Here is a 15,236-nt window from a genome sequence, read left to right on the forward strand (position 1 = left end):
CTGTCGGTGTGTGTGCATTTTCTGTGGGCTGCTAACCATGACTACCCTAGGCCTTTCCCTAAAAAGGAGGAATGAGTCCAGCAGCCTCTAAAAGTGGGGCGGGGGCTCACCTGTGGCAGCTCATGCCCTCTGGGCTTTGGTGGAGACAGGCTGAGGCGGGGTTGGCTGCCGAAGGGAAGCTGGGCAGGGCCAGGCCACGCTGGTGAGGAATACAGGTAGCTCTGTCCTCCCTCACACTCAACGCGCAGAAGCCCACTGCCTCCCTGTGTTTAACTGAAGCTGGCCCACATGAGTTTGGTGGGTGAGTAGTCGGTCATGTTTCCGGGGCTCAGCATGCTTGGTGAAATGAGGAAGAATGTGTCTTCCCAGGACCCTGGCCACAGAGGCCAGAGGGGAGCACGGGGCTGCTTCCCTCCCTGTCCCACTTGGGTAAACGGTCCCCTGCAACCTGCTGCCTCCACCACACTCTTCAGCACTGCCAAGGTCACTGGGGCTGGAAGCCATGGTGGCCTTCTCAAAACCCCTGGCAATCTCCTAACTTGAGAGAAGCTCCAGCAGCTCCCAGGCAGGCCATGTTACCTCTAGACAAAACGCACATGGAGAAATCAAGAAAACCACAATATGCAACACAAGTCAATCTTTATTGAAAACTGCAGTATTAATACATAACAATTCTTGTTACAATAAACGTGCTTTTGAGATTTTTAAATCTGAGCTCATCTACTCATGAGATTGCATAAAAAATTAAAATAATATGAACTGACACCTAATTGAACTGGTTCAGGATGGAAATTCCATTCCTTGGCATGGATACGTATGTTCAATGCAGAGGTGAGGGATGCCTTTAACACTGGAAGACAATGCTGACTTAGCTTAAAAAAAGTACCAGGAGAACGGTGTAAAAAACTGTATTTAAAAATCATTTTAAAAAACAAAAAGGAACCGTTTCTTCTTTAGTCACAATCCATGAGGCTCTCTGGGGCCTCCTGTGTGGCCGGCACAGCAACCCTGCCAAGGGCACAGGCAGCTGGCCTGACATCTGTCCCAGCTAGTCTAGCCCACTGTCTGCACAGGGCCCCACGGCACAGCCTGTGGGGCGGAGGCACCTGTCATGCCAGTCCTCAGAGCACACCATCCTTCTGCAGGCCCAAGTTCCCTACACAGATGCCGCACCTCCTCTGTCTCCCCTTCCCAACTAACTTCCCTTTAGTCCCTGTGACCAAAACAAGGCTATCCCCACAGGCTGTCTATTCTTCAAATATTGGGAAATAGGAAAAAAGAGACAAACGTTCTGAAACATGCAGTTTCCTATCCAAAAAGGCCACACACACCCCACTTCTGTTACTCAGTCAGTTGAGCCCCTGGAGCCCCCAGGACCTACCAGTAAGAGCGTGTCCTCTGCAGTATATTCAACAGGCCACTGCCCTTCAGAAAGCCCAGGCAGAGGTAAGACCCACAAATGCAGAGGTGCTAGAGGGGAGAAATATGCACTCTGCCCTCCCCTAAGCTAACCACACTCTGCTTTAGAGACCCTCTCAGAAAGCACCAGAGAGAAGGACCAGACGCTGCTGCCCACCTCAAGCCACACCCTGGCCACCTGCGGCTGCACCCACTGCAGGTCTTGTCCTGTCTGGGCAACAGCCAAACTGGCGAGCTGTGGATGAGGTGAGGGTGGCCCAACTGTTCAGAGTAATACTGTTCTCAAATGTGTAAAAAGGACAAGCCAAGTCTGGGTCTCCTTTTTAAGGCAGACACCAATACTTCCATAGCTGGTACGTGTCGACCTTTCACCACCACTCACTGGCACACTCACAGATACCTTACACACCTTACGAGGCACAACACTGACAGATATTAGTACATTGCAAGTTACTGTAATAATGTACTTCCTCTCGTTACTGACGTGTCCCCAACACACATGCAAATAATTTCCTAGACTTCATTCATCACAGCCAGATGATGCCACCAGAAGGAGCAAGGAACTGTATGCCCAGCTGGGAAAGGGCAGGACACTCACTGACCAGGCACCCAGCCCAAGGCTCAGGATCAGCCCCATCTCCTGTGAACACATTTGCATAGCACTCAAGAAACAAGTTTCCCAGAATAGCGATGGGTAGGCCTACTAATCACACCAAAAAGAATGTTCTTAACAGATGGCTCACGAGAGACATAAAAGGTTCTGGAGGTGCCTTCATGCCCATTACCATTACTGGCCCTGACTCTGGCCTTCACAGAGCAGCAAACTCATGGATCACTGGCTCATACTAAACACTCGGCCCCCAGCACAGACCCAAACAAGACTTCCATAAGCAGAGAAACTGCAGCAGCAACACAGATGATGGAACATACCTCCCAAGCCTCAGGGGAGAAAGGGTGGAACAAACATCTTTGAAGTATCCATCACAAAGTCCATGTTTACAGGAACTAGGTCCTTCGCTTGCCTGTCTCATCTTCTAAAAGAACAGTAATTCAGCTGAAGGACTTCCAAATTAGGAATGTCAAACACACACAAAGCACATTTCTCAGAATATTCCATCATATGCTTAGGGACAAATTATGCAGCTTTGTAACAGAATTTTGACCCAAGTTCTATTCCTTAATTAACTTTAATTTTACTAGAAGCAATTGTTGGTAAAATTACAACCTGACAGTTTTGTGACTATTCCCTAAGACCAGATTCTTACCTGCTATCTACCTTTCATATGTGATGGCTGATAAATTCTGACAGTTTCAAAGTCAGTAAGATTTCTGCACAGACGTGCAATGCAAACTTACTTCATAAAGTCTCTCAACTCAACTTCATAAAAGGGAAAAAAGGTTAGATTACAGGGAGGAAAAAAGTTTATGAAGCTGATGTATATGGCATGGGGGGATGCAGCCTACTCTTTAAAACACCAATTAATTAGGCGCTTGTAAAAACACTCATCCTGTGTGTGCTGAGTCCCAAGCACGCTGGAATAGACGCCTGTAACAACTTCTGACTTCCTCCTGAACCCCATGACTCCAGCCCTTACAGACGGTTGTGCATGTGTGTATTTCCGTTTAAAAGCATACACTAGAATCGTGAGATTTTATCCTAATCTACTAGCACTCAGTTGGGAAAAAAGAATTCTCTGCTACTTGGTCAGCTGAACCCCTGGAACCTTCAGAACCTATTGATCCTGCCAACCATCCACCAAACAGATGGAATTACCCACAGAGACCTGAAAGGGGCACAAACTGTGTGCCTGCAGTAAATGTCTGCCCCGACACATAGACACTAAGATGGGTTAAGTGCTCATCAAGCAATTTAAAGTACTTATCAGTAAACATTCTATGTTAATAGACATCAGGAATAAAGAATCTGCTGTTTACAATGATCCATGCAAAAATATTCCTAAACTTCTTATAAAATAAGATGTGAAAAAGAAAATTATGAGGAGTACTTACTATAAAAAAATAAGGTTACCAAAGGCTCAGTGGTCAGGTGCCCCCCCCCCACCAACTGGGGCAGAATGCTAGTGGGCATCCTCACCGGGCATCAGTGCCCTAACCCAGCTGCCAGCGAAAGAAAAGGAGCAGAGCCCCCCTCCCACCAGAGCCCACAGCACTCAAAACAACACTGCGCTGGGAAGAAGATGCAACATTCTTGCCCACAGGCCTCACGCCCCCCCCCACCCCCACTCTGACTCTCACTGAGAACAGACACGCACTCCCATCCATACAGGGCAGGCAGGCATATCTGCGGGTATGGCAGGGGAAGCCTCTTGATTTCTATGTACAAGATCCAGATTCTAAACCCAAATTCCTCTCCCACAATAAACCCTGCCAGCAAATGCACCCCAGTGCTGCTTGGCCCTCTCTCTGCTTGCTTTGTGCCAAGTGCCTTCAGCTGCAAGAGAGATGGCAGGACAGGCTCCCAGACAACAGATACTGGCCTCCGCCTTGCCCCATCTCTAAGCATCCCCTCCAGCTGGCCTCAGTGGACAAGTCACCACCATCAGGTGGGTGATCCCAGGAGCAGCTACAGGTTTCTACATTTACAGACACACCCACAGCCCTGCCTTTCTACAAGAAATAGGAGGAATTTTAAATAGTTTTGTTCCCTTTTTAATCATTCTTAAATATACCACTTTCTTCATAACATACAGGTGAAACCTTTGTCCTTCTTTGTAGGGGAAAAATAGCAATGCCTACCTGTTTTCAGCTGATTCAAACATTTCTCGGGGGAAAAAAATGGAATGATTTTCTAAACTAAATAAAGCAGAAGACAATACCTCCTCCAAGCACAGCTGTTTCTCTCTCACATTTCTTCCATCCCAGGAAAATAATTTAGTTTTACATAGGAGTTTTCCAATAAGGATATATAAAAACATCATCTCTCTCTGTAAGAGAATTGTAATGAAAATTTAGATAGCAGGAAAACTGCTTGGCTGACACATAAACCACCCCTTGCCCCAAATTGTGCTGGCCGCACAACTATAATCTTTCATGATGAGCTTTAAGCATGTCCCTGTTCCACTGACCCCACCCAGCCTAAAATCAAAGGGATGCCCATTAACTGGCTGCACCCAAGCAGCTGTGGCTTCCCTGATCTCTCCCAAATCCTGCAAATCCCTCCCGGTACAGTCAGTGCCAAAGAAACAGGTCGCTGAAAACTAAAAAGTTCACATCCCTAACTGGCAACCCACATCAACCCCAAAAGGTTGAAGAATCATCTAAGATATTTCAGATGCTCTATGAAGAAATTCACTTTAACACTTAGAACTTTAAGACTTTGCATACATTACAACAGTGCATTAGTGATACAAGTTGTAAAATACGTTTCCATTCCTTTGGATTTTGCATATGATGGTTTTGCATCAGTCACTGCAGGTAGATTGAGCAAGCTTTTTGTGTTTGTTTTTTTTAAACATGCATTCAACTAGATATGATTCAGAATAGGTTAATACTCCCTTTTTATCATTACAGTTAGCTAAAAAATTGCCAGGCAGTCCACAAAACAGAATTTGCTTTAAGACCAACCCACAGAGTCAGCTGGAAACTAACGGCGCTGGGACCTGCTGGGCCGGGATATAGTCGTGTTTAGCTAAGTGTCGAGAGCATTAAGAAGAAAGTCCTGGTTGGAGGCGCAAGGCCTGCAGCACCAGCTGTGGAATCCCCAATGATGTGACTGCACAGCTCCGTCCTCAAACCTGCAAAAAAAAAAAAAAAAAAACAGTCACACAGAGCTCTCGGGCACTGCTACTCCAAAATCTCAAGGAGGGCAAGGTTCACCAGGGTCGGAAAGGGCAGCAATGGGCAAAGCTGCTGGACCTGGTTCCCACCTCCTTCCTAGAGACCCCCAATTACACTGGAGCCCTGTTTCCTGCAGCAGGCAGGTGTGAGGTTAGAGCACATTCCAGGTAAGGCTCAAGACGGACAGTGTCAACGGTTGGTATTCAATGTCCTTCTTTCTTCTACTCTGTAGTGTCCCAATAAAAGCAAAAAAAATTTTAACACTGCATTGCCTCTGGATCCAGGGTCAGGCATACTTTCCTCGTTTAGTGCTTATCTATGTGGTAAATTTGCCACTCTCCCATGGAAATGCTCATCAAAGGCTGGCTCAGCCTTCACTGGTCACTTACACTTGCAGGTGATCACCACTGAGGGGGCACATAGCTGTAAGTGGGTGTTCCTGGGGCCCGGTACGTGGGCACAGTGACCGGGTGAGGGGCGACAGGAGTTGGGGAGTGAGCAGTCAGCAAGGTACCTGGAAGAAAGAGTAGCACATAACATGAGGCCGATCTCCTGCACAGCTCCACATTGCCTGACACGCACACAGTCACTCAGAGTCCTGGCCTCTTTGCAAGGAGGAAGGTATACAGGAAGAGGGATAGTCTCTACCCAGACACTGTCGGAACTCTGATTAGATAATCTCCCACACCCAAAAGTTGTATCCACACAGCAAGCCTCCACAGACAGTATGTTTATAAAAGCCTTTTGTGTGTCCCTTTCATAAAGCACACCCAATAATTTTTATATGTCAGATGATAGACTATAAAATTTTAAAATGAGTATTATTCAGCCTTAACAAGGACAGAAATTCTGACACATGCTACAATATAGATGAACTTTGAGGATATAATGCTAACAGAAATAAGCCAGTCAGTAAAGGACAAATATTGTATGATTCCCCTTCGATGAAGTACCTAGAGCAGTCAAATTCAGAGATGGAAACTAAGCAGAATGGGACTGGTGGTGCCAGGAGTTGGGGGAGACAGAGAATGGGGAGTTAGCATTTAGTGAGTATGGGAATTTCAGATTTGCAGGATAAAGAAGTTCTGGAGCTCTGTTTCACAACAATGTGAATATACTTAACACTACTGAACCATACTTAAAAACGGTTAAGGTGGGTTGGGCACAGGGGCTCACGACTGTAATCCCAACACTCTGGGAGGCTGGGGTGGGTGGACAGCTTAAGCTCAGGAGTTTCAGATGCACCTGGGCTATGAACATAGTGAGATCCCAGCTCTACAAAAAAAGTTTTATAATTAGCCAGGTGGTGTAGCATGCTTACAGAGGAGGCTAAGGGAGCGGATGGCTTGAGCCCAAGAACTCCAAACTACAGTGAACCATGATCACACCACTGCATTCAAGCCTGAGCGACACGGCAAGACACTGTCTCCAAAAAAAAAAAAAAAAAGATGGTAAAACAAATAAAAAACAAGAGGCTGGGAACAGTGACTCATACCTGTAAGCCTAGCGCTCTGGGAGGCAGAGGCAGGTGAATCACCTGAGGTCAGGAGTTTGAGATCGGCCTGGCCAACACGGTGAAATCCCATCTCTACCAAAAAATACAAACAAAATTAGCCAGGCATGGTGGCACCCACCTGTAGATCCAGCTACTGGGGAGGCTGAGGTGGGAGAATCACTTGAACCCAGGAGGCAGAGGTTGCAGTGAGCCAAGATCATGCCACTGCACTCCATCCTGGGCAACAGGGTGAGGCCCTGTCTCAAAAAATATACTAAAAATTTAAAAATAAATTTAAAAAAAAGAAAAAATGAGGATTCTAAACTACATGAGCTTCTGAGGTCTTTAAGAAAAATCTATTTTTCCTACAACTACAGAAACTCTGCAACTACCTGAGTCCACTTATGGACCAGCATCACCTCCAACATAGTGGCCTTCACTCCCTGCACCCACGCCCAACCTGGTGTCCGCTGCCCACCCTCCCTGTGCCTCAAACCAGCAGTTTCTGTCTATGCCCAGTCTCCTGTTCCTTGATGGATAAGTACAGGGAAAACCAAATCAGAGTCTAGGTTGAAGCACACATAATATCCTGGAATGCCTTTCTCTCTGGCATAATTTCCTTACGCTGAAGTGAAGTTCAGAAAAACAAGGAGGGAACAGTATGCTTTTTGTGTGGGCATGACATAAAGGTGGTCATATTCACTCACAGACCAGGAGATGAGTCCATATGGGTGGTCATATGGACTGGGTGGCCACCCAATTCCTAGATATCAGATCAAGCCCCCAGGGTTTCTGTGGAGATGTGCTCACCCTAGTCAGGGGCCTCATCTCTCCATGGTTTATTTTCCTTAGAGGAGGCCTTGGGAAGTCAAGTATGATAGATAAAGGATTTCTATAGGCAGCTGTTCCTTCTATCAACAGAAGACCAGCTCTCCTAGATGAAAACATCCCCATAAAGACAACCTGACCTGCAAAGACAAGTTCCCCTCAAGGGAAGGAAAGAGGGCCAGCCACCCCTGGTACACAAAGTGTCCTCCTTCCCCTAAAGTTTTACACGGTCATGGGGGTGGGGGGAGTCGGGGGCACATCCCACATTGCCAAATGGTTCACTTCACCAACAAAGTGAGCCCATCACAGAATTACAGAGGGCTCCACAAAAGGTCACTCAGGGAAGCAAAGTAAAAGATAATCTGCTGTTTCTTTCCCGAGTAATTTTCTGTCCTTCCACACAACTACAGCCATAAAAACCTAGAGCCAAGGGTCAGAGGATTCATGAACTCCCCCTCCCCCAGCTCTAGGGAACGCCATAGGACAGACACCCAGGAACAAGAACTTACCTGCCGACATGGCCATGGTGGTCCCAGCCACCATGCCCATGGTGACCCCGTTGCCTCTAGGAGCGGGAATCGGAGCAGGGTACACTGTTGCCGGCATGCCATTAGGCTGCACCACTGTGGTGTGGTGGATGACGTGAGGAGGTGCTGCATACAGCGGCTGTGTGTAGTACGTGCCTTGCTGTGGGGAGAAGAGAGACAATTGCTACAGGGTCCCAGGGCCCAGGTGGTATCAACCCTTCCCCCATGGCAGTATGTAGCCAAGCATACCTGTGCGTACGGGCTCTGCTGGGGGTAGGCACTTCGCACGGGGTACACGGCAGTCTGGTAGGGGTTCGGGGAGGAGGAGTACGGCGGCACAGCCCCGCTGGTGGGGGAACAGGACACTTTGTAAGGTGTGCCAGGACTGTAACCTGAAACAAACAAGGCAATGGCCTCAACTCACCCAAGCCGGTCTAGGCACAGGGGAAGGACGCACGCAGCGAGGAGCCAGGCTGTGTGTCAGCCCCACACAACTCACCAGACCTGCTGCCACTGCCACCCCCACTCTCTTCCACTAAGATCTGACTTCATTTCTTACTTTGTGTGCGTATGTGCCTGCATGTGTGTGTGGTGGCAGGGTGTTGGGGAGGAGGAAAAAATACCAAAGGAGAACATTTTACAGATGGAATGCTCACACAAGGACAGGAAATAAAAACTTTCTTGTCCTGCTGGAATTTAAAATTGGTATGGCCTTCCTGGAGCTAAATCTGGCATCAAAAGCATATGCCTTTTTTTTTTTTTTTTTTTTTTTTTTTTGAGACGGAGTCTCCTTCTGTCACCAGGAGGGAGTGCAGTGGCTCAATCTCAGCTCACTACAACCTCCACCTCCCAGGTTCAAGTGATTCTCCTGCCTCAGCCTCCCAAGTAGGTGGGACTATAGGTGCATGCCACCACGCCTGGCTAACTTTTGCATTTTTAGTAGAGATGGGGTTTCACTATGTTAGCCAGGATGGTCTCAATCTCTTGACCTCATGATCCACCCACCTCGGCCTCCCAAAGTGCTGGGAATTACAGGCATGAGCCACCGTGCCCAGTCGCATATATGCCTTTGAATCCCACAATTCCACTTCTAGAAGTCCGCCTTAAAGCAATACACATGGATATATACACACATCGAAACTTAACTATAAGCATGCTCATTATAGTGTTGTTACAGCAAAAACAAAGGAGAAACTTGCCCAACACCAGGGCTGGCTAAGCACTCTATGGCAAAAAGCCCTCTGGGTCAAGGGAGAAGCTGAACACACACTTGCTTTTTCCCCCCCATAAAATGACAATAAAGCAGATTAAGAGAAAAAAGACATAAAATACACCAAGAATGGAAGAGAAGGCAGCATGTTGAAGCCTGGCAAGCTGAAGTGGAGGATGATGATTGAGCAGACTCAAGAGAGCAGCACTCTCAGCCAGCAGTGAGGAGCAGCTGGCACCAAGAGAGCCCTTCCCCAAAGCCCTGGAAACTCCTGGCAACCAACCTATCTCCAGAAGCAGATAAAGAGGCCCCATCTCAAAGAGTGGTAGAGTTTGTTCAATGAGCAGTTAGGTGTCCCTTCCTGACCCCAACAAAGAAGCGGGGTTTGGTCTCAGGGAAGGGAGAGGGTCTCCAGACAGCTATGTCCACAGCAGCTATATTCACAACAATCAAAAGCTGGCAATGGCCCAAACGCCCACCAGGTGACAGATGGGTAAACACACTGTGGTGCATCCATACAAATCCTACTCAGCAAGCAAAGGGACAAACTGCTGATCCATACAAGCACATGGATGAATCGCAAAGTCACACCATGTGAAAGAAGCAAAACACAAGGACACATGCTAGATGCATGTACTAACGGAAGCTCTAAGAAAGACCAACCTAACCCACAGTCATCAAAACCCCAGCAATGGTGCCAGGGGCCAGAAGGGCACACAAAAACCTTTCCAAAGAGTGCATTCACCCAGATGTGGCAGTGGTCACACAGTTGTATATGACCGTCCAAACATACCAAACTGTACACTGAAAAGCATTAACTTATAATATGTAAATCAGACCTCCATGTAAGTGCTTATGGCATCTTACATTCCCATGGGCGAGAGCAGGAGGGGTGGAGCACTCACACGCTGTCCGTTGTCAGACAGTGCAACTTCTCAAGCCAGACACACGTCCCACAACATCCAGCAATCCACTCCCAAACATTTCCCCTAGAAAAATGAAAACACAGGTCCACAACGGACTTATAAAAAGTGTTCGATCTTATTCCCAATAGCCAAAAATGGGAAATAATCCAAACCTTCATCAACAGGACAAAGGGTAAATCATGATATGTCTATATAAACATTACTCAGCAATCAAAAGGAAAAAACGTGGATGAATCTCACAACATGCTGAGTTTTACAAAGAAGCCAGACACAGAATAGCACATCCAGCAATGACCCCATTCATTCCAACAAAATTTACCTACAGTGACATAATCAGAAAGAGGGTAGAAGGTGAAGAAAGCCTTCTGGAATGATGAAAGTGTTCCATGTTTTATTTGGAGTGGTGGCTCCAGGGGCATGTACAACTGTCAAAACCCACCCAGTTGAGCACTTATGGGTGTTTCGTGCAGAAATTATACCTGAAGTTTTAAAAAATGAGCCGAGTATAAAGAATTTTGGGTCACCTGAGCCCAGGAGGTCAAGGGTGCGATGAGATGTAACTATGCCACTGCATTCTGCCTGGGCAACAGAGTAAGACTCTGTCTCAAAAAATAATATACATATTTTTTTTATTTTTTTGAGATGGGAGTCTTGTTCTACTGCCTAGGCTTGAGTGCAGTGGTGTAATCTCAGCTTACTGCAGCCTCCGCCTCCTGAGTTCAAGTAATTCTCATGCCCCAGCCACGTGAGTAGCTGGGATTGTAGGCATGTACCACCATATCCAGCTAATTTTTGTAAATTTTAGTAGAGACAGGACTTCACCATGTTGGCCAGGACAGTCTTGAACTCCTGGCCTCAAATGATCTGCCTGCCTCAGCCTCCCAACGTGCTGGGATTACAGATGTGAGCCCATATATTATATGCACCTGGTCCACATATTTTAATTTGAAAGGGAAAGAGAATAATTGGCCCCTAGGAAATTCACCAGTCAGGGGCCTTTTGATTGGGGTACCAGTGTAATTCTGTGACATGGATATATTGCACAGAGCTGAAGTCTGGGCTTTTCCACCTAAATACTGCACACTGTTATCAATTACGTCGGCCTTCTTAAGACTCCCCTGCATCCCCTTTCATGGTCTCACAGTGGAAGATGCTGTGACTGAGATCCGTGGCAGCTCCAACAACAAGTGGTCCTGTCCTAGCAGCAGAGTGAGTGCTCACACCCAGATTCATCTGCATCCAAAGTCCTGACCCTTCTACCCAAACCAGGCAAGTCCTAGCCTCAGCTTCTCTCTACCAGAAGAAAGAAAAGATCCCTCCAGGGCTCCCTGTATTTTCAAATTCACTCACCACTATGTTAACCATAAACAGAAACATTGACAAAGTTTGAATATACCAACTTTTAATACTGGTGCTTAGCAAAAAGAGAGCAGAATACACCGATTTTTCCATTGGGATTTGGAAAAGCAAGTTTCAAGACAAGAGCAGTTACAGAGTCCCCTTCTCTGGCTGCTCATCTCCTAGTCTTTAAAATGGCTAAAAAGGGAGAGTGAAAAGGAAAGCTTCACAGGTATATACATGTCAAAACTCATCAAACTGCAGCTTTAAATCTGTGCACTTAGTTGTATGCCAATTACACCACAACAAGGTTGTATAACATTTTCTTCAATTATAAAGAAAAAGGCAGTGTGAAAGTCATCAAAGAATTATAAAGGAAAGGGTAGCATGTCTAGCCATGCACTGACCCTCCCAGGAGGCCCGAGACAGTCCAATTCCTCCCAAGTGACTGGCTAACTCAGGGAAGGAATGGAAAAAGGAAGCATGGTGTATGGCAGGCACACGTGTGACTAGTCATGGTGACTGGGGCATTACATGAACAGAGAGGCTATTTACCATCAACATGGGGCCACGCCCTGCCATAGCAGAGATGATCAGGAAGAATCCAACCCTCTCCATAAGGTGCTTGACTTCAGGGTAGAAAAACCACAGGAAAACAAACCACCAACATAGCATCATTTTATGCACTCTTGGCAAGCAATGAGGAGTCAGCTCAGGGCAGGGGGGGGGGTGGGGCAAGGCTGTCTCAAATCAAAGGAACTGTGGGGATGAGAGGTCAAGGGTCATCCTGGATAGCTCCCTCCTCCCCAGCAAGAACCCCTCCTACATTTCCCATAGCCATGCAGCAGCCAGACACCAGCAGGCATCTTCAGCTTTACCCAAAGGAGGACACTGCCAAACGGGATCCCCACTGTACAGCTTAATCCCAGTTTCTACCTCATTATTTCCACTAGCCAGAAAAGACATTCCAGGCGTCACCAAACTCTTATCTGACCAAGGTGATAATTTTTTATAAAAGTGTCAAAACACAGAGCTACCCACCGTGTCACATGGTGAGAACAGATGCTAGACTTTTTCAAAGTTGGGAATCTCATTCCAAACTTGTGATGGTTTAAAGGAAAACAACCCACAGAATTCCCTTTCTTCATACAATTAAAAACACTCCTGACGGGTAAGAACTGGAAATATGAACAATACAATCCTGGTAGTAGTAAGTGTGACAATGACAGTTATATTTCTAATTTATCTTTTAATGACAACAGTAAAAAGCTAATGAATATAATGTCTGAGATTTATAATACAGAGGAAAGCGGCAGGGCCCAGAAGAAAGAGATCAGCCATAAGCCGATGAATGCTAAAGCCAGGCAATGTGTAGGTGGAAATTATATTCCCATGTCCTTGTGCCAAAGCCAGGCAACATGTGAGTAGGAATTCTGTGTGTGTGTGTGTGAGTGTGAGTGTGAATGCGAGTGTGTGTGTTTGGGGGGCGAACAGAGTCTCACTCCGTCTCCCAGGCTGGACTGCAGCGGCGTGACCTCAGCTCACAGCAACCTCTTCCTCCCAGGTTCAAGGGATTCTTCTGCCTCAGCCTCCCGACTAGCTGGAACTACAGGCACACGCCACCACTCCCAGCTAATTTTTGTATTTTTAGTAGAGACAGGGTTTCGCCATATTGGCCAGGCTGATCTTGAACTCCTGACCTTGTGATCCGCCTGCTTCAGGCTCCCAAAGTGCTAGGATTACAGGTGTGAGCCACTGCGCCCAGCGTGAGTAGTAATCACGATATTTCCATGTACTTGTGCTAAAGCCAGGCAACGTATGAATGGGAATTATGTTCCCATGTATTTCTGTAAATATCTGAACTGTTTCCTAATCACTCTTTTAAAGCCAAAGTATTTGTAAAAATGAGGAAGACTGTTATGAATTGAAAGAGTTAAGAGACACAAATTCACTACGTAATATTGAGTACATTCTGATCCCACAAGTTTTCTAAAGTGTAGGGAGTAACTGGGCAAATGTAAATATGAACTACTTTTAAAATTAGAGAACTGCTGTTTCTAAATGTGGCCATGCAAAAACATACTCACTCATGCTAGGGAGGGCTACACTAAAGTAAGTCCACTGGACAAGGCAAAAGGCTACGTATGATTCTGAATTGGTTCCGCAAGAAGAAAAGAAAAACCACATGACACTTATCCTTATGTAAGGCAATTATGGGGAAAGGATCACGGGGGAATCTACGTGATAGGTACTATGGGCATTCGCTGTACTTGTCCTCAACTTTTCCGTATACATATTTTAATTTTTTAAATAATAAATAAGATGGAAGGCCGAGGGTGGCAGGTCACGCCTGTAATCCCAGCCCTTTGGGAGGCCGAGGCGGGGATCACGTGAGCCCAGGAGTTGAGACCAGCCTGGCCAAAGTGGCAAAACTTTTGTCTTTAAAATTAAAAAAAAAATTAAAAAGTAAAAATAAGGTGAAAAGTATACAATACTTTCAGATGCTGCCAACCACACAACTGAGAGAATGTATACTAGCCAGAAAATCTCCATGGAAACAACAGTCATGCATGAGCTAAAAGAACAAGTAAGGAAGCTAACTGAAAGAGCCCACAGATCACCACACCCAAATGCTCCCCTAGAAGATGAATTACAGCGAGGCGCAGTGACTCACGCCTGTAACCCCAGCACTTTGGGAGGCTGAGGCAGGTGGATCACTTGAGGTCAGGAGTTTTGAGACCAGCCTGGGCAACATGGTGAAACCCTGTCTCTACTAAAAATTTTTTAAAAATTGCCAGGTGTGGTGGCATGTGACTGTAGTCTCAGCCACTCAGGAGGCTGAGGTGGGAGAATCACCTGAACCTGGGAGGTGGAGGTTGCAGTGAGCGGAGACTGCGCTACTGCACTGCAGCATGGGCAACAGAGTGAGACCCTGTCTCGAAAAAAAAAAAAATGATGATGAATACAAAATTTTGCAAAGCTTTAAAAAGACCATCAGCAGGAATGTTCTTCAGCAGTCTGAAAGATGCTGATCTGGAAGATGGCCTGGCAGTTAGGCATAGGCTAGAAAAAGAAAAAAAGAGGTAAACCATGCCACTGCACATGTTCAATATATACTGCCAACGTGCAAAACAGGAAGTTACAGTTCTATTTGATAAACTGATTCACTAAAGAGAAGAAAAAGGAAAAGCTGTTAGAGGAAGTAAAAACAAGCAATAAACCCATGACCTACACCCATTAACATTGCTAATAAGAAAGTCCTTGACCTTTTTGTCTGTTCAAACTGCAGAAAGAGCTCAGAGTGACGAGAAGACGCAAGCCTCCAACCTGAACAAGCCTCTAAAAGAGTATAAAACCAAAGCAGGGAAAATCTGAGAACACCTCCCTCCAAAAAAGAAATCTCTCAGCCAGAAGCATTCATCTGGCCCCCACATCCACTGAAAAAAGGTGAAGTCCTTTTTCATGCCTTACTTCCTTAAAGTACAGAGTCAAGGGGCCCACCCATGAGGTCTTCCTTTTCTTCTACCGGAAGCCTCCCGATGCAGAAACCCCTCCAGCTAGCCCTAGGTTTCCCAATCCAATCACCCAAGGTGTCTTTTTGTTTCTGTTTTGAGATGATGTCTGGGTCTTTTGCCCAGGCTGGAGTGCAGTGGTGCGATCTTGGCTCACTTCAACCTCCGCCTCCCAGGTTTAAG

The 15,236-nt window shown here is 46.4% G+C and overlaps 1 protein-coding gene across 3 annotated transcripts in view; it reads right to left on the reverse strand.

Moving 5' to 3' along the window:
* Positions 1-622: 622 nt before the first annotated feature.
* FAM168B (family with sequence similarity 168 member B) overlaps positions 623-15,236 on the reverse strand; it is a 45,714-nt gene continuing 31,100 nt past the window's right edge. For all 3 annotated transcript variants that reach the window (XM_032263942.1, XM_032263944.1, XM_032263943.1), the window contains exons 4-7: positions 8,317-8,459; positions 8,050-8,227; positions 5,607-5,731; positions 623-5,174 (exon numbers count right to left, since the gene is read on the reverse strand). In XM_032263942.1, coding sequence (XP_032119833.1) covers positions 5,619-5,731; positions 8,050-8,227; positions 8,317-8,459 — 434 coding nt within the window. In that variant the 3' untranslated portion in view covers positions 623-5,174; positions 5,607-5,618. The remainder of the gene's footprint in view (positions 5,175-5,606; positions 5,732-8,049; positions 8,228-8,316; positions 8,460-15,236) is intronic.

This window comes from Sapajus apella, unplaced genomic scaffold, assembly GCF_009761245.1.
Source record: "Sapajus apella isolate SASKATOON/1434 unplaced genomic scaffold, GSC_monkey_1.0 scaffold140, whole genome shotgun sequence".
Taxonomy (NCBI): Eukaryota; Metazoa; Chordata; class Mammalia; order Primates; family Cebidae; genus Sapajus; species Sapajus apella.